A 27,514-nucleotide genomic window follows, 5' to 3' on the forward strand; every position below is an offset into this window, starting at 1 on the left:
CATATACCCACTACACATAGGGTTCAAACCTGCAGAAATAACCTTTTCCCTCTAAGTTGGCCTCAGAACAGTGTTTTCTGATGCAAAGACTGTCTGAAGGCCCAGTTGCCTTTTCCTGTGCTATCTCAGCAGACTTGCCCTTCAATACACCATACAAAAGCGCCTAGTATCAAAACAAAATAGCAAAGAATGGCTCTTAAAGGATACTAACAGATTTTTTCATTAATACACAAATACTAAGAAGAGTACTTAGAAAGACATAATTTACACATTTCAAGCTCCACTTTAAAAATAAAAGAAATCATAATGTGTCTACATTTTTTCTTTCTAGACTCATTTTTACCATACTGAATGAGTTAGGAGAGATTTCATGAATGAGTAAGAGTACAAGTTTCTGCTCTGAAAATGGCAGTCATTTCTTTGGGGGGAAAATATCTTGCCTGCTTTTGAAAGACCCTTGGGCATTGCAGTTCCAACTCCATTAGCATTACAAGTCACTTATCAGATCCTGAAAAACTTTAATGCTCTGTACCTGATCTTGAAAACTTATATTCCTGCACCTATTATGGGGTTAAGGAAAATGTCATAACCCCCTCTTTGTTTTTACAAAGTTGTACCTCAATCTCCTACATTAACACAGGAAGGGCCACACTGCCATCTACAGACAAGATTACCCCCTAATAGAATCATTCATCATAAAAATTTCCCAGAGTTAATTCTAATTCTCTATGTCTAATATCAGTCCACCAGAATCCATAGGGTACAATACTTGGATTAGAGCTTTTAATCTTTTCATACTAGACAATTTGACAGCACTTTGTTTAAAGTAAAAATAGCTTTTAGAAAGTAAAGGAAAATACCAAATTCATCTAGGAATTTGGGGTTACCTGTCGGGGATGAATGGTGGCTGTAGTCTTGATGGTTCCTTGGCAGCTACAATCAGAAATGCTGTATGGATCTGAGCTGCTGGAGGAACATTTGGAAAGAGAGTCACAGCCCATCACGAAAGTATTGTCCAGAGGCAGCTCCTGGATCACATGGTGCTTTGAATGCACAGGGGTCTCGGGCTCAATGTGGAAGGCTGGCTGAGGAGATGTAGCCTTGTAGTGTTGGGCCAAATCAGGACCATCAGGCTTAAAAGTAGAAGAATTGGTACCCCAGTTGTACTTCTCCATGGTTGCTTCTTCAATGTCCACAGCAACATCTATGGAGGTAGTAACCTCCTCCTCATTCTCAGCATCATCAGTCCTGGGTTCACTAAGGGAGACGAGGTTAACGATGACACTATTAGCACCTCCAATATCAGTGGTGGTAAGGGTTATTGTCTCACTGTTAGCTGGATTTGGAGTAACCCATTCTGAATTCTGTTTTCTTGCCTTGAAGCCTGGGAAATGGCGGCAACGTAAAATAGCAGCGATAACAATGGTCAAGACAGCCGTCATTGAACCAGAAATGATGGCAATGATGTACTTGATGTAGTCACTGTTTATAGTGTTTGCGACATCAGTCTTCTCTACCTCTCGGTTCCTTGTTTTTCCCCGAGCTCTGCGCAGTAGTTCATCAACGAAAGAAGAATTGTGAAGAGAGTCATTTACAAATAGATTTACAAGTATCTTGCTATTCATTGAGTCAGGTTGTCCTAAGTCTCTAGCTTTGATCAACAGCTTGTGTAAACCTGTGTCTGCAGGAATAAATTTTGACTTCAGGGTTATGTTCCCTGATGATCCTTCCATTTCAAACAATTTCTTTTTGTTTCCATCTTCAATCTGGTAACGAATTTCAGAATTCATGCCGGTGTCCTCATCGACAGCCATCACTACATACAGAAGTGTGCCAATTTCAGTAGCTAGTGGAATAAACTCAAAAGTATAGTTTGAAGGAGGAACAACGAAAACTGGTTTGTTGTCATTAATGTCAACCACATTTATGGTCACCCTGGCAGTTGAAGAGCGTGGCACTCTACCTCCATCTGTGGCCACGACTACGAAAGTATAAGACTCTTGTTTCTCTCTGTCAAAAGAGATATTGGGTCGGATGACTCCATTTACTGCATCAATGATAAAACTACCATTGTTATTTAGAATGGTGAGAGTGATGACTCCATTATCTCCAGTGTCAGGATCGGTTATAGTGATGAGCCCCACTGTGCCATGCTTGGGCAGGTTTTCTGGGACGTAGAAGTTGTACTCACTATGGGTGAAAGTGGGGCTGTTGTCATTCTGATCAAGGACTGTTACAGTCACTGTGGCATTGCTCTGCAAGTGAGGCTCGCCATTGTCCCTTGCAGTGACTGTGAAGGTGTATTTGTCTTTTGTTTCTCTATCAAGTTGTTCCACTGCTGATAGAACGCCTGTACGGTTATCCAGGCTGAAAGGATAGGGGCCTTCATTTGCTATCAGGTAAGTGATTTCTCCATTCTTTCCACTGTCTTTATCTGTTGCACTGATTTTTGTTAGCTGAGCACCAAGAGCATTGTTCTCTGGGACAGAAATCCCAAAGGTTGGCTGGGTGAAAACAGGTGCATTATCATTTTCATCTTTGATTTTGATCACGACTGAAGTAGTATAATTCAAAGGAGGTTTGCCAGCATCAGAAGCCAACAATTGTACCTCATATTCTTTTACAGTCTCATAGTCTAGGAAAGAGGAAGTCTCCATCAGGAATTGATTGTCAAAAACTGGCCTTAATCTGAAGGGGACCTCATTTGTGGTGAAACATGTCACTCTTCCATTACGGTCAGCATCTTTATCTATCAATGTAACGAGGGCAATTTTGGTATTGAGTGCGGCATTTTCTGACAAAAACACAGTCCCATTGGTGGTATCGATAATATATCTGACGTCAATTAATGGGAGGTTGTCATTTACATCCGTGACATTTACTATCACCATGGCCCTAGCTGGCATTGGCCCGCCATCCGTGGCTACGATCATTAACTTGTGTAGAGGTGCTTGCTCCCTATCCAAGGGCTCCTTGATAGTAATAAGTCCTGTAGTATTATTGAGGCTAAAAAGTTTCTTAGCAACATTGCTCATAAGACTGCTAAAAAAGTATTGAATCCGTGCATTTGCACCCACGTCGGCATCTGTGGCATGTAGTTGATAAACTGAAGAACCGACAGGAGCATTTTCAGGTATAGTGACTTCAATTTCTGTCTCCTTGAAGATTGGACGGTTGTCATTCATGTCAATCACAGATACTTGCAAAATGGCTGTACTAGACCTTGGAGGTGAGCCGCCATCTTCGACTTTTAATTTCATTACATATGTATCTCTTTCTTCTCGATCTAACATCTTTTGGACAATTAGTTGGGGCCATTTTTCTCCCTCAGGTGTTTCAATGACATCGAGCCCAAATATATCTAGCTCCTAAGAGATGTAAAGACATGAACATTTTTAATGTACAATTATACTTTAAGAAGTCCAATATGATTTCACTAAACAAATATTCAACGTAGTAGAAGGAACACAAGGCTTGTATTTAGGAGATCTGGATTCTAGTCTATCCTGCTAGCCTCTAATAAGCAGCAGGGGCTGTGGGGTTGTCATTTAGCCTCTTTAAACCTTGGTTTCCTCATCTATAAAATGAAGGAATGATTTAAAGCCATACTCCCCAAGTCAAACTACTAAATATTAGCAAAATACCTAGTCTTTATTGTAAATACCAAGATGGCTCTCCAGTAATAGGAAATGGGAACCAAGGCAAAGGAAAGAGCCAGGAATAGGGATAGAAAGTTGTAAGGTGGAGTAAGAGGAATCATTAACTTTGAAGATTTTTTTTTTAATTTAGGACTTCTCTTTTGAGGACTGTTTTTGATTCCTGGGCCAATAATTAGGAAACTCTGAACTAGATGATGCAATGCTAAAAGTCTAGGATTCTAAATGTTGTATGTATGTAACATGTATGTATAATATATATGTGTATTAATATATAATGATTGTGAGAAAGCAAAAGGTGTACTATATTAACAGGATCATCACAAATTTAATTTTATGCGATGAGTCAAGAAAACAAAAAGGAATTATAGCCAATCAATTTAATTAAAATGTTAAAAGTTCTACCATTATTCCTTGTTTTCTGTGATATCATTACCATTGAAAACGTCATGCAAATGCATAAGGATTTTGTTGCATGCCAATAAAATATGTTTAATTAAAATATTTTGTTGGTTACTTTATTGGCCAACATATATTCTTCAAAATCTACTATATGAAAGACACTATACTAGTTAAAAATTTCAAGACAATTCCCATAAAACCCTCATAGCACTTCCTGTTTCTTATAGACTTTTTTCCTTTTTATATACGTGTTTACATTTCCATCTTCCTTTTCTTAGTACATTCAAAGGACCTAGAAGATAGGGACTGTGTCATTATTATCTTCAGTTTCTAGCCTAGGGTCTCAAATACAGTAGATACTCAATAAATGTTTACTTAACTGAACTGGTAGAATACCATAATTTTGGATCCATTTGCACCCTAAGAATCAATCTTGTACCATCACAGAATTTTTGAGGTATAGGGGACCTTCAATGTCACCTATTCCAACTTTCTCATTTTACATGTAAGGAAAGATGTGGTGACTTGCTAAAGTATAAATGATTAGTTAGCAGTAGGATCCGAACCAGGACCAGGTCTGTTTTTAAAATCTTCCATAAAATAATAGACTATACATCTGCAGAACAGTTCATTTAAACATAAAATCTTTGATGTCAGATAATAAATCCACTGAAATAGAAGATCATATAATCTGGATAAAATAGATAGGATTTCTCTACCACCTCTTCCCATTCTAAATGATCCTTTTTGGTTTAGTTTTAGTTGGGGCCTCTGATTTAATTGGTATAAAGAGCTCCCGTGAGGAGCAATTGTTCCATAGTTTATCATTTGGGAGAATCAAGTAGGACTATAGCTTACAATCTTAGAAAATTGACTAAGGTACTGGGAGATGAAGTGATTTACCTAGAGCGTGTCAGCTAATATGAGGCAGGCATGGGGCTTGAACCCAGTTCATTCTGACTCACAGGCTGGCTCTATTCATTATGCCATGCTGCTCAAATGATAACATCAAGGATATGAAATGACTACAGAGGACACTGTCTTAGGGATGAACTATGTGAAATTTAATTAGCAAAGAGTTTAGAATAGGCCCAAGAATCCTAAATGGGAGCTCTGAAAAGTCAAATGGGAGTATATGGCTTAGGTCAGCAAATATTTTTGCTCAGTGCCCACCAGGTCACAGTTAGAGAGGTAAAAGTAAGGGTCAGTTATTTAGAGGAAGCTGATTTTGACTTAGAACAGTAAGATGAGTCAAGTAGGGGATGAAAAAAGAAGATTGCAGAGGCACTTATAGATATTTATTAAAGGAGTGATTTATTATCCTGGATTTTTTAAGTCTCCAATATCCTTTCTTTTGTAATAGAAAAGAAGTGCTGACATGCAACAAAAAAATAAGATATTGATCTGTAAGTTATGGGTTGGCACTGCAGATAGAATTCATGTATGGCTTGTTCAGAATATTTTTATGCTAGGATTTCATACAAGATGGAAACTGAAATGGAGACGTTGGTTCTTTAGGAAGGATTAGAATGGCCAACTGCATTCACATTATATTCTGTATTCTATTATTCTTGTTTTTCAATGCACCTGACTTGCTAGACTTAAGTCCTTGGGGGCATTAACACACATTTCTAAATACATGATGGAACTCAATTGTGTTTAAAATATTGGATCAAATGGAGGCTCATATATACCTCCACGAAACTACTGGATATCTGTGATGAAACTGAAGATGATGCTTGTCGAGTATAAAATCCTCTGCTTTCCTTTCTTTTAAGAAATTTGCATATGAGCTAACAGATGTGTATTGGTTATAATGGCATTATCTCACAAACTAAAACCAGTACTCTACACAGACTTTTAATTCATGTAAACTCATATCCAATTAGTGTAACTTTAAATGTAATAAATGGCAGGAGACAAGTTTTTCCTTTATATGATGGAAATTGGAAATAAATTGGAAATAAATTGGAAATCTGCCTTGGGAGCACACCTACTATCTAATAAATGAAAAAAATTACCAAAGAAATATATTATATTGAAAATTGAATTTTCAGAATTAATTATATGGAAAGTCTAATCACCAAATCTCTGAATAATATAATTGCCATTTTAAGTGATCATAATTTTTGGTTTTATGTGATCTTGATAAAACTCTATGAACAATGTTGTTTAGTCATTTTCAGTTGTGTATGACTGTGACCCTTTTGGGGGCTTTCTTGGCAAAGATACTTCAATAGTTTGCACAATTCCTTCTTCAGCTCATTTTATAAAAGAGGAAACTGAGGTAAGCAGGGTGACTTTCCCAAGAACCCACAGCTAGTAAGTGTCTGAAGCCAAATTAGAACTCAGATCTTCTTGACTCTAGACATGGCACTGGTGCCCTATTCATCCCTACTAGGGCTTATATGATAGAATCAAGTTAACACAAAATACAGCACAAACACAAACACAAATAGTACACAAAATATAAAGTCCCAAACCCAGGCTTTAGATGAAAGGAACCTCAGAGGTCATCTGAGAAATCCTATTGCTTGAGAGGAATATCTTCTACAGGATATCAGATAAATAATCGTCTATATTTCACTTCAAGATTTCCAGTGAAGGGAACCCCATTGCCTTTACTTTGGCATAGAGTCTGTTAGAAAGTTTTTCTTTATTATGGGGAGCCTAAACCTGCCTCTCTGAAAATCCCTTACATTGATCCGATTTCTGACCTCTGAGGCAAAGACTAGGTTAGGTTTGGAAAGATTTTCTAAAAATCTAAATCAACAAAGACAACATTATAGATCTCTTTTTACTACTATCGATTATCCCATCATACTTAAAGTGTTTTTGAATCAGAAGAGTTGTTCAATTTTTACTAATCGTTTTTTTTTGAGAAAACCCCAAACTCTTCTGAATCTGATAATCAGAGATAAAGATGGAGGTTATGTGTTTTGGTGGAATGGGGGTGGGATATGGGACAAGGCGTTGATAGAACACTGGTAGAAATCTTACCTCTAAGTATTTCGTGATGTTGGTGCCGACGTTGAAGCCAGGAACCACGCTCTGTAAGTGCAATACGTAGACAGGGATCAATTCACAAGTGACAAGATATGCTCATAGCATCAGCTCTAACTCTCTATTCTTTAAAATCCTCTTAAGTATTACATTTCACTTTCTTTATTCATACCTTAGGTTGCTCAATTTCTTTTGAATCTACATTTTAAAATCATTTTGGGCTGTCAAGTAAATACAAAGTTAACCTTTGTTTAAGTGAGCAAAATCCATCTGTAAAAGAAGGGCAATATTAAAGAACTAATCAACTATGTACCGTCAAAAATATTCATTAAGTGCTGAGCAGTCTTATAGAGTTATTCTGACATAGAGACCACTTTGAGTCCATTTTTAGTCAAGATCTCTCTGACCTGATAATCATGGAAAGCTAAGTTTGGAGGAGACAGACCCCTTACCTAGACAGAAAGGTCTAGATCAGCGGTTCTCAACCTCTCAACTTGTAGCAATGAGGATACATAATGCATATCAGGTATTTACATTCCAAATCACAACTGTAGCAAAATTACAGTTTTGAAGTAGCCACCAAAGTATTTTTTTGGTTTGGGGTCATCACAACATGAGGAACTGTATTGGGGAGTCACGGCATTAGAAAGGTTGAGAACCACTGGTCTAGATAAAATTGGAAGTTCTGAAACCTGTTATCTATACTAACCAATCAGAATATCAACTGTCAGGCAGAGAATCTATCATCTGCGCTCCAGCTACTTTGCCTCCCAACCTAGAGACCGTGTTCTACAAGATTTAATCCTTTCAACTCTAGAACTTGCCATTGGCTCCAAAGTCCTAATTAGTAAATTCCTCTTGAGTGGATCACCACATCAGGCTGGCTTTTCTAGCTAGCTTTATTCCACTTCTCTGCCATATTTTCAAACTGTTTGGAGACATAGCCTGACAACTTGCTGTGCTTTCTTAGCAGCCCCAGGTACCAAAGGCCTGGAAAATGAAGTACCCATCATCAAAGTCATTGGTACTTTCAAGAGGTTTAACATTTGGAAGGGATAATAGTTTTATCAATGGAACACTTTCTATCTGCCTTGCCATGAAACACTGTCATATATCTTATTTCTTCCTGTGAGAACATAAACTCCTTGAAAGCAGAGATTATTTAGCTCTATTTTTATTGTCAAAACTTAGCATAGCATTGGACACATCAAAAGAATTTTAAAAAATATATTTTTTTATCATTTTGTTCAAAAAGTCAAATTGAAATGTCATAGGACTATTGACCTAGTTTTCTTCTGGCTGATGCTATTTCCATCTTGCAGTTCTATTTAATGATTCCAAAAAACGTTCAGGTGTTTTAATTGAATTGATTTCAATACAATAAATATTTAAGTGCCTACTGTGCGCCAGAAAGTTAGAATTACTTTCTATGCTGGAAACTTCCAATATTTCATGCTCCAAAGAAGTTCAGCATTGTGTGAAACAAATTCTACTAATAAAAAATCTGTGAACGTGCTAGAATTGTTAGATCATGAATTAATTTCACTACTGCAATAAAGAGCCAATAAAGATTCTGAGTTTGCCATCCCACCATGTGTACAGTGGAGTTTCCTACACATAAAGATAAAGCTGATTGGATGAAGCTTTCCCCACAAAAGCTCACAAATATGCTATTTTCTTGTCTGACTGACATAGTCAACCTGAAACATGTTCTACTTAGCACTGAGAAAATGCAGATCTTAAAAAAGCTATTGTGTATGTAATTATGAATATGAGTATGTATAAGGAAATTGTGGCCTGTGATCACCCAGTCTACAGATCTTCAACTTCTGTGCTGCAAAGTCCCACATTATTAGTAACTTTCTCATTCCCAAATTATCAATACTAATAGCACCTACTTCATGGGGGTAGTTATGATGGTCAAAGGAAATAATGTTTGCAAAAGTATTTTCAGGCCTTTAAGCGTTATATTAACGTGACTATTTTTTATTCCTATACTGGAAAAGAGAGCAATAGGAGGAGAACATATAGCATATATGTGAGTATATTAAGAACCTGTGATTTAGGTGTAGGAAATTCCCCTGTCTGTATAGATGTTAACCTGTCTCCAATTTAGTCTTGGGGATTTTTTTGAGCTGTCTGTGCATTTCTCATTTAAACCTTGAAGTGCCCCATGAAGGACATCCTAGAGGTATCACTAGCATGGTTTTACAGATGAGAAAGGTGATGTTTAGGGATGTGGAATGACTTGTCCATGTACAGCCAGTGAATAAGTATCAGAGACAAGAGATGAACCCAGATCCTCTAGACTCCAAACTCAGTACTCCAAACCTTTATGTCATATGGCATCACTACGCTATCTGGACAAATAGTCATTTAGTGCAAAAATGGCGTCTTCTTCATTTTGGAAAGGTCAAATTACATCTGCTCATTTAAAAAGTCACCATTCTTTTATACCAGATCCCCAAACTTTAAAAAATGAATTAGAATCTAATTTAGTTAATTTTATAAAATTAAAATGCCAATAAGCAACTATACTTATTCATTCTGCAAACAAATAATCCCTTTTGAACTACCGTCAACTATAAACATTTAATATACAACCATACCAAAATGAAATGGCCTTCAGAAGAATGGCTGAAGTTACATATGGGATTACTATTGCCATCCAAAAACACAGAGCTACAATAAACAACATATTTACACCTTCACTCATCAAGGAATACAATGTAAGTTCACAGAACAAATGTATATACACATATCCCTGGACTTGGATGGGTAGACTTAGCTGGACATAGAGCTACTAGCTAGACTTCCTGTCCCCAAAGAATTTCCTCTTTGCCAAGATATCTGAAATTTCTAACTCATTCATTCATTTAGGTTTAACATGAAAGTTCAGTTCATTCAAATGGAGAGAAGGTGGATGACGCATTAAACTTATACTAGCCAAGAAGAAAGGCTTAAGCTTGAAATTGGCTATCAGATCATGAGCTTGCCCTACAAGCTGAGGGACAAAAAGGGAATCAGGCATGGAGCAAGTGAGTTGTGATGGGGTAGAAGTAGGTGGTCAGTAAAGGAAGGGCAGTCTCAGAGTACGGAGTAGGACTCCGTGCTGAATGAAGGCACTGAGATAAGAGAAAGAGATATAGGATAAACTACTTCATAGTGCGGCCTACACCGCAGTTATGATGCTGTCTGCCACAAAGTTGTTTGCCTCATTTTCTCTTATTGAGAAATCAAGATCTTATTTAAAGAACACTGGTAGAGACAATAGAATAAAATCTGTTAAAGAAAACAGACAGAAGGAAAAAACTCTTCTCAATGGAATCATAGAGAAGACGATAGCAAATCCGAGTTCATTATACTCAGGAGGCAAATATTAAAAAAAAAAAAACGAGACTCTAAATGCTCTTAAATAGAACAACTTATATATAGCTATGATTCAGATCATACTCTCCCAAAACACATTTACTCCTGTAGAAATCAAAGAAAAGGCCTCGGGAATGGTCGAATCCAGCCCCTCTCATTCTTCAGACAAGACAACCACAGCCCAGTGAGGTTAAACTATCATTAATATTTTTCATGGTTTCATTACATCTGTGTTAGTTATACTTTTTAGATAAATCTTGAAATGTGCCTCCTGCCTTTGCTTTCCTTTACATCTGAAAGAAAACAATCTGTTTTTAAATCCATGAATGATATGCTCACTATCTCTTAACACATATCATGTCAAGTGGCTAAAGCTTGAAAAATAGGATTTTTAAATGTTGAAAAATAAAAGATGAATTAATTATCAGTGCCAAACCCAGGCAATTTCTTCTTTGCTCCAGAGAATAATGAATCTTAAAGAAATATACCAACTAATGGAAGATTCTTCAATTGATTTTTTGTACCCTGAGACAAATCTTTAAAAAAACCCAACATTTTCCTTTAATAAAAAGGGATATGAAATACAGAGCCAGAGTAGATAGCACAACTATAGGAGGACAACCACAGATTTCTAATTAACTTACTATTTTGACCACATATACATTGTTCAAGAGGTTGAGATAAATACTGCCTATAGGGCAAAAACAAAAAATTATAGAAGAAAAACATTTTGAAAAGAGGTCCTGGTAAATTTAGTTGAATATTAAAAATGTGGGGAGAGTCCAAGAGAAGTAAATATAATGAATTAAATGGCTATCCAAGACTAATTCTAACTGAAGCTCTTAGTCATAGGTTGAAGGGAGGTAGTTAAATTCAGGACTCCAAGTAGTCCACATCAGGATAGCCAGAGTCAGGATGAAGTCAAACAGCTTTATAGAAGTCAGTCCTTTGTCTAGGTAGGCATTGAGGAAGAGGAAGAAAAAAATGAAGTCTACTAAAATCTATACTTCAAGCATCAGTCAGAAATACAGCCTGCAAGCTCTTATTAGAACATACAGTGACTGACAGGGTGATCAAGTCAGTGTGCTGGTCTCAGTGGCCAAAGTGCTCATGGGAAATACCTTAGATGGGAAGTACCTGGTTTACACACTCTCTTCAGACTACCCAGTATTACACCTAAACTTAATTCATCCATCAACATGAGTGGAAGGTACAGCGGTGTGGCTTTTAACTGACTGTGACTGACATCACTATAAAGATGAATTTTTGTAGGTGTAAAATAGCATTTGACCTATTTAATATTCAGCTTTGACTTTTTTTTTTTTAATGAAAGACCAAAGAGAGGGGTTTGGTTATTGCTGGCGCTTATTTTGTTTCTTCGTTTTAATATCAAATTGGTATTGACATGGGGACATTCCATAATTCTTATTTTTCTAGAACAACTGTCAAAATGATCACTTTCAACTTATTTTGCAGAACAACTACTTTGTCAGTTAAATATGTCATAAAATAAAGTGTTAATCCCTAGCAAAACTTTCCAACCTAATGTAAATCTTGGCTTTCTGGGGCAATTCTGACAAATATTAACTTGTCTGGGTGGACAGCACATTTGCTAAAGAAAAGAAATCAATAAATGAAGGAGCCCACGCACTCCACTCAAGCGTGTTCGTGTGCTTAAAAAGGAATTAAAGCCCAGAAAGAATGTTAAGAGGAATATGTTCATCATCGAAACCCCAAGAACTCCTTCTGCACACATTCCACAAGCTACTGTCTGTGTTTTTGAATTCTGACAGTTGAAATGCGTGGATCTCATTCCAGCAAAGGGTCAGGAAAACTTGATGGGATGTGAAATAATTCCTTTTAAAGCAAGGGGCTTTTTATTTCATTTGTGAATGATATTTTGGTCCCAATTCACAAATGAGCTTTGGAGTTGTAAACCTGGGGCAAAAACTACTGAAATAGGCAAGATGCTAAGGTCTTCTGAGACCTTTGTACTTTGCAGGGATTGAAGACTCAAGGAAGAGAAAGTTGGGGTTGAATATTGAACCCCCAAGAGCAATATTCCAGATTTTTAGAAAAAAGAAAAAGATATACTTCATCAAATAAAAAAGCTCTCTTTTTCCGTATATTGTTCTGGGGAAGGAACAGCTGAGCCACCTTACTAAACTTTAACATTTTTGACATATGCATGTGCAAGATACCACTTCAGTGCCGATTGGGAGGTACTAAATAACACAGCACTTTCAGAGCTATAAATCTAGTACTGTTGCCCAGAAGAAGCATATAGTGCCAGTAAGCACTAAAAATAGTTCCAGAGAGATTGGATTCTAAAACTGATTAAATAAAGGCTGTTTACTGTGTGGTTCAGAGAATGCTGGGGAAAGACTAAAAATTTATTTCTCAGCTTTTCCACTGCTTGATTTATCAAGAACCAGCCCATTTTTTTCATTTTCTGTTTTGCCTGCTACCCCTGACTGATATACATCTGGGCCTATGAAATGAAAGAGAAAATATCCAGATGATAAAATATTTTCCTCTACCTCAATAATATGATTTCTTTAGTAGGCTTCAGTAGAAAAAAAGGGGAAATGATTCTCAATGGAAATATAGAGAACACTCCAACAAATACAGCTTCATTACACTAAGGGTGCATTCTATTACTATAGGCTCCTCATTTAAGTCCAGAAAGGGGGATAGCAGCATTTTGGGAAAATCTCTAACTGAATGTGGTAATATGGCTTCCATCTGTGTCTTTCAAAAGAAAATTGTTCCCTTCAGAGGTACCAATGCTGTCAATTTCCAAATCTGATAGCCTTTTCTCAGTCCTCATTATGCTTGGACTAAAGGCTCCCTTTCGAACATTCTAGTGCAAACACCAACAACATGGAAATCGGTTCTGATCAAGGACACAAGTAATACCCAATGAAATTGTGCATTGGCTGTGGGAAGAATGGGAGGAGGGGAGGGAGGGAAATAATGTGATTATTGTAACCAAGGAATAATGTTCTAAATTGACTAAATAAACTTATTCAAATGGAAAAAAAATAAAGGTTCCCTTTGACATCTTTGACCACTTTCTCCCTCCTGGATACTCTCCACTTTCTGGGATTTTTGTGACACTCTTCTTTCTTGATTTTCCTCCCATCTGACTGCTCTTTTCCTGCCTCCTTCATTGACTCATCATCTGTACCCTCCAACTAGGCCCTTTTCTCAGTTACCTCATTGGCATCCATGGGTTTAATTATTATATTGAGCGCCAGTCTATTGAGAGCGTTAATCTCATATCATCACTGTCTATTGGACTTTTTAAATTGGGATGCCCCATAAACAACTCAAGTTGAATGCCCTAGAGATTTCTCAAATCCAACATATTTGAAACAGAATCCATCATTTTCCTTCAAAACCCAAACTTCAAAATTTTCTTATTTCTGTCCATGGCACCATCATTCTTCCCATCTCTTAAGCTGACAACATTGGAGTCATTTCAAACAGAGGTATAAACTTTATTGCCAGAATTCTTGAGTTCTAGTACAATGGTAACAAGGGTAAAATGTAACTGAGAAATGTTTAACAAAACAAATATAATAAAACATGGAAAATATTAATTCGTGATTTTCTGGTGGGGATCTCTTTCTATTTGAGTTGGGCACCCCTCTTCTTAAATTCCTCACTTTCCCTAATCTCACTTATACCATCAGTGCCAAATCCTATCATTTTCACCTCTACAATATCTTTTACCTCTAGTCCCTTTTCTCCAGTCATTTACTACATGAAGTAAAGTCCTCATTCCTATTTGCCTAGACTATTGCAACAGTGCCTCTCGTCCTTCTGTTTCAAGTCTCTCTCCACTCCAATCTATCCCCTACACAGCTGCCAAAGAGATTTCCCTTAACTGTATATCAGACCATGTCATTCCCCTCCTCAGAGTATTACAGAATCATGAATTTAGAGCTAGAAGCAGGTTTGTGCTGGAGCCAGCTCAAACTAGCTCACAAGAGCTTACTTTAAAATTGTTATTACAAGCATCTATGCCTCAGAAATTGTCAAATACTACAAATCAGGGCTTGCTTTAAGGTTTTGTTAATTGTTAAAACATAATAAAGTGAGAGCAAAAATGTTAATAGAGTAGATGAAACATACATCATGCCTACATTTTTTTCTTTAGGAGAGCTGGTTGATAAACATTTACCAGCATACTCCTCACTAGAAAGAACCTTAGAGGTCAGTAAGTCTAATACCTTCATTTACAGATGGGGAAATTTTGGGCCGGAGGGGTTAAGTGACTTTCCCGGGGTTATATAGTTAGTAAATATCTAAAGTGGAATTCAAAACCAGTTCCTTCTGACTCCAAGTTTGGTGTACTCTATATACTACCCTAATACATTCCAATGGACTTCTTCTGCCTCTGAAATGAAATATAAACCCCTCTTTTTACCTTTTAAACCCCATTATATCCTAAGTGGCCCTAGATTGCCTTCTCAACCTTATTGGCCATTATGGGTCCTCTAAAATGAGAATTGGGAATCCAGGCCAAACTACCCTTCTTTGAGTTCCTCACACGACACTTCACGTTCCATCTCCCATTTCCCATCTCTGTACCGTTATACCACAAATCTTCTATGCCTCACAGAATTTCTTTATTCCTTCAAGGGGCATCCCAGGTATCATCTTCTACAAAAAGTCTTTTCTGATTCCCCTGTCCTCAACTGCTTATTCCTTCTTTTCTAAACTAATATGGATATATTTGTATTTATTTTTAATGTTTATTTAGTATCTACTTTTATGCATACCCATCTTCCCATTAAAATGTGAGGTATTTGAGGAAAGAAATTGTTTCATTCTTTGCATTTTTATTCCTAGCACTAAGCACAATGCCAAGCACAAAGTGGGTGTTTATTAGTGATTGTTGACTGATCCTTAGATTAGTTAGTATAATAACCAAGTTAGGTCCCAGAAAATAGATAGGAAATGTGCCTTCCTTCCTCCTTTGCAGAATTGGGGAACCAAGGGTTTAGAACACTACATATACTTTGTGATTCAGCTAATGTGTTGGTTAGTTTTACTGAAGTATCTTTCCCCCTCCTCTTTCGTTTATTGTTCTTTGTCTAAATGTGATATAAAATTAACAAATAAAAAAAGAATTTAAGACAGAAATTCCTCAGTGAAATGTGATCATTTAAACTCTGTGTATTACCCCCAGTATGAACATACTTTGTTCTAGTATACACAAAGATCATCATTAAAGGGGGAAAAAATCCAACTTCATGTAAGCTGGTCTGGGCTCTGGTCCTAACATTAGTCCTATTGTGGACTCATCATACCAATTTCTCTGCTTACTTCAATGTTTGTAAGTTTGAACATTGGATAATAATTGCTCCTACCTATCTCTCTGGGATACGATCAGAAATCATGGTTGTTTTGCCACAACATGGTGAAGGCAAGTAGAGATAAAGATTGATTAAGGGATATCATTATGGTCAAGGAGCTGAATAGAGCACAAGGACAAATGAGAAAGAAAAAGCATCAGAAGCTATAAAATGTTCAAAGACCCAAAGAAACAGCTCTGGTGTGAGACCATGAGTAAGTATCACAGAGGGTGAGGTATGGATGAGGAATAATTTTCATGGATGCAGAGGAGGCCTTAATGAAAAATTATATCCACTGAAGCAAGGATTCTTAACCTTTTTTTCTGTTATAGATTCCATTTTGGCTGTTGTCTGGTGAAGCCTACAGGCCCCTTCTAAGAATAATGTTCTTAGATACATAAAATAAAATACATAGGATTACAAAGGAAACCAATTATATGGAAATATAGTTATCAAAATAATTTTTAAAAATCCTAATACAAAGGCTCCAGGTTAAGAATCCTTCTGCTAAAATAATGAAATATGAGTATGTGGGGGGAAAACTCCAATGCCTTCTTGTAATGGAATTGAATTTTTCTAAGTCATGTCAGTTTAGCTTAATTTGGTGGTTTTAAAGCTTTCGATGGGATGTTTAAAAATTCACTATAAAGAAATGCCTAGAAGTGGGAGATTGTCCAATTTCAAATGAGATAACACCCTTTCTAAACCTTAAATCAATATAAAATTGCTATGATTATTATTAATATTACTATTATTGACTTGCTTTGCATAGCACCTAAAATAATGCTACCCACAAGCAGGCACTTATTCATGTTTTTAATGATGTAAAATCGATGAAAAGATTAACATGATGCCTATGTTTTTTTCTAGTTTTCATATTGGAATTTTCTTTCTTGAATGTAAATGATGACCACCTAATAGTGTTTCCTTCCTTTTAGCAAGAGCCAGTTCTGCTGTATATTCCATTATAGCAGGAAATGAATTGAGCCTGTCTACAGGTATATCATTCCCCAAAAAAGAATCCAATCTCTGATAAAGAGCACAGATTTATTAATTTGTTTGTTTTGATTTTCTTAAAGGAAACTAGAAGAAATCATTGAATACAAGTCAAAGAACTGAACTGAAGTTGCTGTTAGGTTATTAAACTGAGAGCATCTTGAATGTTCCTTACAGTTTTCATTATTATGCTCTTTGGCACTGATTAATTCTAACAGCTGCCCAGAAGAAATGTCTAACCAATCATTTCATACTAATATACATATCAGTGCATTCATTGTCTATGTGATCTCATTTCTGGTACCTGCATAAGATAGAAATGCTTTACTATATCAGAAAAGTGCTCTCTCTCTCTCTCTCTCTCTCTCTCTCTCTCTCTCTCTGGTTCTCTCTGTATATGTAGATATAGTACTTTATTTAAAGCTGAGTATATGTTAAAATGTTATGTATACACACTTATAGCCTCACTCTACCCATGCCCTCCTATGGCTCATCAAGGTAAAATGATGATCTTGAGTTTCTGAAGGCCATGGCAACAAAGCAGAAGCTTTGAAAAGTCCTACAAAACTAGAAAAGCTAGGGACAGCATTTCCTTCCATCCAGAGGTCCCACTTCTAGGCATTATCTTTGACCTCAACAAAATCAAACATAAAAAAGAAAGGCTCCACATCCACCAAAATATTTATAAAAGAACTATTTGGCGTAACAAAAAGCTGGCAACAAAGTAGATGCCCATTGATTACAAAGTGATTAAATTGTGAAAGATGAGAGGAGAGGGATATTAATTTACTATGAAACAATGAATCCTTTGAACATGGAGAGGTATGCAAAGAATTAAAGTGATTTAAAGTGAAGTAAACAGAACTAAGAAACGGTATACATAATGACCACATCAATGAAGATGGAAGACAACAGCTAAAGAACCAAAACTTAGCTACATTAAATGATACTGACCAGGCTTGACCCAAAGAAGAGATGAAAATGAACCTCCCTTCTTTGCCTCCTTTGGGGATTAAGGATGTGTTAACATAGCAAGAAATTCGGGATGGACCTGGATGATGTCTCTATTAGTTTTCCTTAACTTTTTCCCCCTCGTTAGCCTTCTTTGTTAGAAGGTCCTCTGGGAAGGGAAAGGGAAGGCTATACTGGAAAATGTAGGCAATGTTTTTAAAAAAACAAGACAATATGTCTTTTAAGAAGACTGGAGTGGGATTATCACTCAAAGACCAGCCCAGCTAACTTCAGAGAACCTCATCACCACACTGGCCAGAGTTTGATAAACTCTTTATAGAGCAACTCTCAAAGTCCATCTACTGAGCTATAGAAGATAGTCAAGACATTCACGGGAGGAGAGAAATCCCCATAGCAAAGAAATCGCAGATCTTGGAAGTATTGATACGTGTACACACACACACACACACACACACACACACACACACACACACACACATACACACACACACATACATACACACACACATACATACACACTCGCACTCACATACACATGAAGTTAATGATTTGATCCCAGGAGCTTCTTTGCTGTACACTATAGTCGTATTTAAAGTTCTTTTCTTTTGATATATATTTTATACCTTTTTAGTAGCTTAAACAAGAACCAATAAGAAAAAAAAATGGTTTAAAGCTTATCCCTGATTATTGAAAATGAGCTTGTTTTAGCAGTTGGTTGTAGCCACGTTATTTGGGCAAATTTTATAAGTTAGCACGTATACTGACCCACTGAACTTTACAAAAGAAGAAACTGATATCAAAAGAAAGATTTGCCAATGGCTCCACAGTAAGCCTACTAGTCCAGTGTTCATTTTACTAAGCAACAAAAGGAGATATTGTTAATAATGTGGGAAACTAAGGCAAATAGGAAGAATCCTTGGCTAATATAGACTGGCCTTTCACTCACTATCTAGCTCACTTTGGAACATGTCGATTTCTTCCTGCCTACAAGACATTGTGCCATATTCAGGAAAACGGAAGCTGCTGCTTCTCTCCTACACACATGTGGTAAGTTTCCATTCTCTTCAGCGATCATTTCCCGGGGGAAAATTAATTAGAGGTTCAACTCAATTGGATGCAACAAATATTTATTTAGTGCCTATTGCATGCAAGGCACCATAAGAAATATCAGGTTTACACAATAACATCTGAAACAATTAAGATTTATATACCATGCTACACACAAAATTTCACTTGTTCCTCACAACAACCCTGTGAGGTGGGTAAGATAATTAAATTACACACAAAGAAACTGAAGGTGAAAGGTTCACTTGCCCATCATTCCATGCTGCCTTATAGTGTCTGCCCTCCAAGGGGAATTACATTCTAAACTGGGGAGGGGGAAGAATACACCAAGCATACAGATAAATATAATGCAAGGTAGGGAAAGATGGAGAAAAAGGGTAGAGTCCCACAAAGGGATCTCGGACAATATGAGAAAGGAGAAAATACTTTTATCTGGTATAAGGGAGGAGGCAGGACTTGAAGGAAGGCCTCCCAGAAATAACCGAACCAGGAAAGCAGATACAAATTCTGAAAACATGCCTTCTAGTCCAATACACTTTGCTGAAAGGTACAGACAGAGAAAGGGGATATTTGCAGGCATGAGGTACAGTCTGGGTGAGTCCACAAAGACATACTGAGTTAACCAAAAACAGTAGGCCAGTTTGTCTGGAATGTCGAATACGTGGGGGAAGAATGTGAAATACATCTTGAGAATAGGTTGGGGCCAAACGGTGGAGATGTTCTATCCTGTACTACAAACTATCCCCATGTCAAAACAATGGATAAAATTATTTGCAAAAATTAATTTAAATGCATCACCTTTTCAGATGAGAACTCATATCACTGTTTACATTTCAGAAAACAAACAGTTAAAAAGAAGAAAAACAAATTGGCAGTACAATAGCAAATATCCAGATAGTACAGGAAAAAGAAAGTTTTTAGATGATTCTTTGTCATTTAATACAGTAAGTTTGGCAACAGGATAAAAATATAATTAAAACTCATATTCATACCAAATTATATGTCCTAAATTGCTTGATTCAGAAACATGATTAAGATATTTCTAGTCTGGTAGCAATGTTATTTCTGTAGGAAAGCAATTGTCAAGATAAAGAACTAAAGCTCCTTAAATTCTGACAATTCTATCTCTAACAGGTTAGCAAGTTGGTACTGCACTGCCCTCTTTGTCACCATCCAGGGAAGAAGGGAGGTGAGGGAGGGGGAGGGAGAGAGGGAACAGATGAATAGAGCTTATAGCTACAGGATACATATATATGGCATAGATATAGGATAAAGATGAATTAATTCCCCAATCTCCAAATCAGTTCAAAGGGAAACCATCTTTGGTCTCCTGTAGGACCAAGGCCACCATAGATGGGATACTGGGGTTTTTTTAATCACCCTTTTTAAATTAGGTCATATCCCCCTTTCAGAAGCTGAGCTTAACATTTACAAACTTTGGTCCCTAGATAGTGGTACAATAAATCTGAGATTGAGGAACGCATTAGATGTAATCCCCTTTCGTCCATGAAATTCTACAGGACCCACTTTTAAAATTCTGGCATAGATTATATGTCCATGTTCAGGATCTGGCCTATTTCCCTTAGAATCAGCCATGTCCCAAATAAATCAGCATTAATTCCGGCTTGAATTCCATCAAGTGGAAATCAACGTTTCAGGTCCATGAGCTTAAAAAAGGCAGAATGTCATCTTGCTTTTCTATCTTCTTATAACTTAGCCATTGATCTAATCTTAGACAATGGTTTGTCAGAGCAGACATGGTCTCAGTGAGCTCTACTTAGAAGAGTTCTTTCTGGGTGGTTTTAGAAAACCTTTCCTTAAGTTGATCAATCCAGGTTATGCTTATGAAAATCCAGTTCTCAAAATAGCCCATTGGCTATATCCTGGCATAATTACTATGTCCAGCAACTGGCAATTTCTTTGTGTTGTGGGTCTTCAGAAGTCAACCATAAATCATGGATGAAAGCTCCAAGAATATCCAACACTAGGTTGGGGTCAAGGAGATGAAGGATGACCCATCAGCAAATGCAACCTTTGTATATGGTGCAAGAAGCAGTCCTGAATTGATTCTGTCCCAAAGTCCTCAGGCTTCAGTTTCACATAAATAGATAAATATGAAGGTAGTGCATATATATATGTCTGCACATGCAAAAGTAGCAATAATAGCAATCCTGGTGTCCCATTAAATGTTTTGGAAAGTTAAACATTTCCTCCATGAAAGTACACGATGAAGAATGTTCAGAGTCTGGAGCTAATCCAGAAAAGCAATAGTCTTTAAGAACTTAACATGAAGGAGCACAACAAAGCTTCGTTGCAGAAGTAGTTGGGGTTGTGGCAGGTAGCTGACTGCAAAAGTTCATTGTGGTTAGAAAGATTTAGGGCAGAGAATAAAGTTCAAGATAATTAGAAGCAGAAGGTCAGGCTGAGAGACAGAGGGTTGGAAAGAACTTCTGTCAAAGGGTATCCAATACTAAAGAGCACTAGCTCCCTGCTTCAGATGTTTCACTGAACAACTCTAAAAATCATCTTATCTTCAGAATTCCAGCCCTATGCAGGTGATTTTGCCTTCTTAATGAAAATTCTTGCTGTTAAAGGGCCTGACTTATGTGCACTGGCTTTAATCATTAGGGTAGAGCCCTCCTTCCATAATGATCTGCCTTCCCTCAGATAATGACTTCTTCCAGTCATCTCCTTCACTGCTGTCCAGGTTCTCAGGAAATTCAACAGCTTCAGTCACATCACAGTTCTCCTCCTCACTGCATCCTTCTGTTGAGATCTCATCGCCATCGGCATTTATCACTTTTGGTTCATGGGCAGGGACTCCAATAGGTCCCAAGGCCCCATAAGGTACCTTTTTTATAAACACACAGAACCATCAAGGCAAAACCAAAAATTTTAAAAGTAGGTATTTGCACACAATTAAGACCTAATTAGTTTTACTGAAATCTATAACCTGATTCATATCACATTATTTCATTAATGGCTAATTGGCACAATGGATATACCAGCATCCTTCAGGAGAAAAAACAACCCTTTTTATTATGACCATGTCTCTTCACTATTAAAAAATCTCTTCATATAAAGGAGAAATCATTTTATAATTCTAGATCCTTGGAGGTTCCCCCTTAATAACAATGACTAACTAAAATGTATCTAAGTATACTTGCAGCATAGCAGGTATAAAAATGCATATGCAGATAGAGATACATAGTTAATGCTTCCCATCAAAGGAAAATATTTGATGGTCTTAGGTGGCATATGATTTAGTCATATGCCACCATCTTAAAAAGCCCTTTACTTTCTTTTTTCTAAAGTCTAAAATAATTGTAAAGTATTCTGTACAAAATTACAAGTAAATTTAGATTGATAGTAGCAGCATTATCAGTGCCAAGTCCTGCAGTAACTGATCTTATGGTGACAGTAGTGCTTTTTCGGTTTGTTTAACAATGATGATGATGATGATGATGACAATGACGATGATGATGATGAAGATGAGGAGGAGGAGGAGGAAGATGCTATTGTTCTTGCCGCTGCTGTTGTTTTTGGGAGGGTAGGGGTGAGTTAATCAACTGTCTTGGTCCAACAGTCAATAAAGTCTCTGATATCATGAAAGGAATAAGATGCTGGTAAACTAAGAGAATGAATGCTCCTACCAGAATTTCTGGGTTGAGAAAATCCCACCCAATTCATTTAAGTGATTCTTTGAATATACAGTAGCTAGTAAGGTTAGAGTAAGTCTAATAATGGAGTGCCTGAGAGGTACTAGTATAGTAATACCACTGTTATCCCTACTGTTTCTAATTCCAATAAAGTGCTAGCACCTACAACAATATCCAGAAAGTTTTAAGTTCCCAAGAAATCTGGCTTTACAAATCTCTCTGAGATGTAAGGGAAACATCCAGATGGAGAGTTTCCCAATGAACACTTAAAAAAGGAGCAGACTAATATGGAGTGAAGCTCCTTGAAGGACATAAGAGGAAATAACAATAGATACTTCCTGTGCAAATAAGGAGAAGATTTCTTAGGGCATTGGAATGACAGAAGAAGGAAGAGGTTGTATAAAATTCACCCTCCAGAGTCTGAAGGAGTAGAGTGCCACATTGAAAGAAAGACAATTTCAAAAAATAATATTTTTCGATAAGCAAAAATGCAAAAGCAGAAAGAGAATTTTTTTTATCGTTCGACTAGGATACAACATCAGAAAGTAAAGCACGCTAATGGAACCAGCAATTATGATTCAATGGTATAAAAAAAAGGAATGTAAAAGGTGACAAGAGATGGCAAAGAATTCTGTTTCCACTCTCTTATGGACTTCTTTCTTGTTGTTGCTATGAAAATGTCTTAAATGTTGAATGCCAGACTAAAACAGTTTCCAAAAGATTATGACATCAAAGAGTTCTTAAGGTTTGACACAGGAATATTAGTATTTTAAGATATTTCTTGTAGGAAAACAAACAGCTGTACAAATGTTGTCAGATACCACTTTGCTTACTGTTAATAAAAGGAAGTACTCCTCTGATTCTTAGGGTTATTCAAGAGTCTAAGTAACAAATTTGTCCAGGATGACTGGTTTTCACCTATGCTGATACAAAAATGATCTGCCATGTCGAATATTTAGGAAGTATTGAACTGAGTAATTTACTTTAATGAAAAGCATCAAAACCTCTTACAGATTTTCAAAATGAAAAAACAATAATATGGGGACAGTAATACTGAGTTCTTCCATGATATCGGAACAATAGTATTATTTACTAAATAATTCATGAAATTCCATCTTTCTAATACTTCCCACTTCCCAAATATTCTGAATATCTCCAATTCAGGTATTCACCCAATGTTCTGCCTTTAATCCTTTCTTGGATATAGAAGTAACCCTTTTCTTCACCAAGACCACTTTTTTCTATATGTAGCTTAATCTATCCATTCATGCTTCTCTGGCAGATTGTTCCCCCAATTGTCCCTTCCCTTGCGGATATTAAATCTTTCCATTTCCCTTGGTTGATTCCCTGCTACCACAAATCCAAGTCTCTCTAATCCTCAAAAAACAAAAAAACTTCTCTAGGCCCTACCACACCCTCAAGCTATCATTTTATATATTTTTCCTTTCAAGGGAAAAAAAGCCATCTATACTCATTGCCTCTACTTAGCTCTTCTTCTTCACTTCTTAACCCCAGGCAATGTGGCTTTCAACCACCTCCCTCCCTCCCGCCTTTCCTCCCTCCCTCCCTCCCTCTCTTTCTTTCTCTCTCCCCCCTCTCTCTCTGTCTCTGTCTCTGTCTCCCCCTCTCCTCTCTGAGTTTTCATGAAAATGCTCTCTTCTGATTTTCCTCCTACCTTTCTGAACACTCTTTCTCAGTCTTCGTTTTTTAGATCATTATCCATTTTAAACCTACTAACTCTGTGTGTACCACAACATTTTGTCCTAGGCCTTCTTCTCTTCTCCTGTTATAATGACTTGGTAACTCACTACAACAGCTACTGCAAATTTAATCATCATCTCTTTGCAGGTGACTGGAAGATCTGTCTGTAGGGTCCAGTCCCACATCACGAGCTACTGAGGATTTTAAATGGGATGGTCTCATAGATATCTCCAACTCAATTTGTCCAAAATTGAACTCATTATCATCAGGAGCCACTTTCAACATGAAACCTTTCCTGATCCACTCAGCTTCTAATGCCCTACCTCTCAAAATCAATTTGTATTTACTTTGTACATCCTCCATGTATGTTTATTGACAGACACATTGTCTTTTGCCATAGAATAAAAGTTCCTCAAAGGCCAGGGAACTGTTGAATGTTGGTCTGTGTCTTCCCAGCCCCTAGCACAGTGCCTGGCATATAGTGGATGCTTAATACTTATTGAAGTATGCATCAAAACTCTGTGTCTCGTTAAGTTTTTAGTATAGTCTTGCATACTTTTTACATTCCAGAACCTCTTGCCACTACAATGTTACTTTAATATCCCCAAGACTTGGCAAAGCATTATCTCGGGTCTACATATAGCAAGAGGAAAAGAAAGGAAGTCTACAAGGATACAAACACTCTCTTATTTAGATACATAATCATACTGAAAACACCTTTGTGCATTCTTTCGTCTAGTGGCCAGCACACAGTGACTGTATCAGCTGAGATTCTTAGAAATACAACTGAATAGAAACAAATCATAGTCTTGATTAGAATCAACCTGGCAGAAAGAGCCTAGCTTTAATTTCCAAGACTATATCTGTTTCTACTTTAGAGTGATAAATGTCTGTCACTAAACACATCATTATACAACTCATCTACCTCATGTTAATTACAACAAAAATGTCAACAATCATCAATACACCACATTAAGTTCACGAAAATGTGCAAGGGCCAGTGCTTCTAGCAGGCCGAGCTTTGGACTTAGCTTATTAGAATGCTGAGCCACAACAGCGACAAATTAATCTCTATTTGTGGCCAGTGAAGTTCACACAATAGCTTGAAATTGGACACGGTGAAATCAATCTCCACTTTTTGAATCTGATCTGAGAATTAAAGTCAATCTAGATAGTTTAATGGACAGACCACTTGGCTACTGAATAAGAGAGATTTCGATTTCCTCATATGCTCATTGGAATTCAACTAATACTTCCAATTACAGCTCTGGGGCAGGGTCTTTTTAACTCAGAATAGAAGCCATTGCTAATTATAGGAGAGACTACTCAAGATATAAAAATGAAGGAGGTGGGGAGTAAGAGAACTAGATCATGTCAGGAAATTGTATTTTTATACATTTTAAACATTATATAAATTATTCTGTTTAGTACAAGTCTGGTTCATTAATAGTATTTTTCATTTCAAACCTCATTTCCCCCCTCATCCTTTCTGAATCGAAAGGAGTGTAAGAATAAACACCTTTCATTATCCATGGAGTTCAGAGATTGATTGGAAAAGTAATTAGGTTGGGAGACCAAGTAGGAGGCCATTGAGATAATCCAAGAAAGAGGTGATCACGGCCTGACCTAGCCAGAAGTCCACATGAATGAAGAGAAAAGAGATTATAGAGCTGGAAAGACACAATTTGATGGGTGATTTGGTAAGTGTGGAGTCTGAGAACTTATAGTCTAGGAAGGTATTGAAATAGTCCAAGAGAGACTCTTTGGTGTCTATTCTGTGCTAAATGCTGAGCTGGCCACTGGAGTCGAGGGAAGGCTCTCCTCATAAGGTATATAAAATAATGAAACCCCAATGAGTTTTGAGCAAAAAAAAACCCCTCCAGAAGCATTAGTTCATTTTTAATTCTAAAAGCTGCTCATGATTGCTGTTATCTGAACTGGTGTGCTCAGCTCCCACTATAGAGATTTACCTAAAGCAAATGGAAAACAGGATGGATTTTCAAAGTCAGCTCAGAAAAGAGCTGGAGGGGGAAAAAGCAGTCAGACATATTTAAAAATAAACACACCAAGATAATCCTATTCATTATTCCTTTGCAGACTTACAAATCAAAGCTGCACTCTTGTGCAAGCCAACTCTCCATCTACTTCCCTGTGCAAAACCATCTGGGCTAAGCAAGATGGCTGGTTAGCAATGACTTAACAATAAGTTTAGCCCAAGGAAATACCACAATAAGAAGTTACCCTATTTAAGGAACTACCGATGATGATGACTGCTACAGGAAAAGACACGGCAGAGAGTTATGCATAAAACCCCAATTGATGCCTGCTGAATTCTGTCCTTCTTCACAGACATCTAATGAAAAGACTCAATAACTCACTGCAGCACAGCACACCAGAGCTGTTGCCAGCTAAAGGAAGTATCATAGGTATCAATTTCATACTTTGTTCAGCACTGCTGTTATAGATGAATCAAGTTCATCACTAAGTCAGTGAAGCAATGAAAACTTTAAGGGGGTTTAATAGACACAGAAGATGAGCAAATTATTGGAAAACAGCATGGCAAAGTAGGGATCACGTTTTGAATGTGGATATGGATATGTATACCCAGATATTTGAAGAATCTCTAGTTGTCAGCATAGAGAACTCTTGATGGAGTTCCCTTCACTGAGAGATCACAATCCCTCGCTTCTTTTTAGGTAATTAATGTACATGAGCACATACAAATATCTTCATTTCTCCTATAGTCTAGTGGTGTTTTTTAAAGTTTTGAGGCAGCTTGCTAGTTTAGGGAAGAACTTTATTTTCTTGTTTATCCTGAGGTTAACAAATTACTTCATCCACTACATTATAAAAACCTGGCCTTTTTTGAGAGCCTATTTTTGCTTCTTCCCCTTCATTAGACAAAGTCCTTAGGGAGTCAACTCACTTATTCAAATATCTTTTGTCCAGACAAAACTATTTTAAGTGGGTGCTTCTAAGCAATCTGCTTTCCTAAGTGATCTTCTTGGCTCCCTTTAAAGATCAGCTCAAGCAACTTTCAGACTTATGTTTTGGAATAGATCTATAAATTTTATGCCAATTCTTATCCCATAGTTTTTACTTTGGTTTAATGGTGTCATTCTTAAGAAACCCCAAAAGACCATTGTGTTTGAAATAAAAACAAAATGATCTTAGAGAAATTCAAAAGGAGAGAATAGTAAGAGAGATGCTAAAAGATGGGAATTTAGTAAAGCAAATCCAGATGGCAGAAGCTTCAAGGCAAAAAGCTTTCATAAATTAATGGTCATAGAGAAGGCTATGAGTAGGCAAAGATAAATGTAGAGAA

The 27,514-nt window shown here is 37.0% G+C and overlaps 1 protein-coding gene across 3 annotated transcripts in view; it reads right to left on the reverse strand.

Annotated features, from left to right (window-relative positions):
• LOC100022865 (protocadherin-11 X-linked) overlaps positions 1 to 27,514 on the reverse strand; it is a 575,820-nt gene that overhangs the window by 483,741 nt on the left and 64,565 nt on the right. For all 3 annotated transcript variants that reach the window (XM_056808906.1, XM_056808908.1, XM_056808907.1), the window contains 2 exons: positions 7,059 to 7,109; positions 888 to 3,368 (listed from right to left, as the gene is read on the reverse strand). In XM_056808906.1, the coding sequence (XP_056664884.1) occupies positions 888 to 3,368; positions 7,059 to 7,109 (2,532 nt within the window). The remainder of the gene's footprint in view (positions 1 to 887; positions 3,369 to 7,058; positions 7,110 to 27,514) is intronic.

Source organism: Monodelphis domestica, chromosome X (assembly GCF_027887165.1).
Source record: "Monodelphis domestica isolate mMonDom1 chromosome X, mMonDom1.pri, whole genome shotgun sequence".
Taxonomy (NCBI): domain Eukaryota; kingdom Metazoa; phylum Chordata; class Mammalia; order Didelphimorphia; family Didelphidae; genus Monodelphis; species Monodelphis domestica.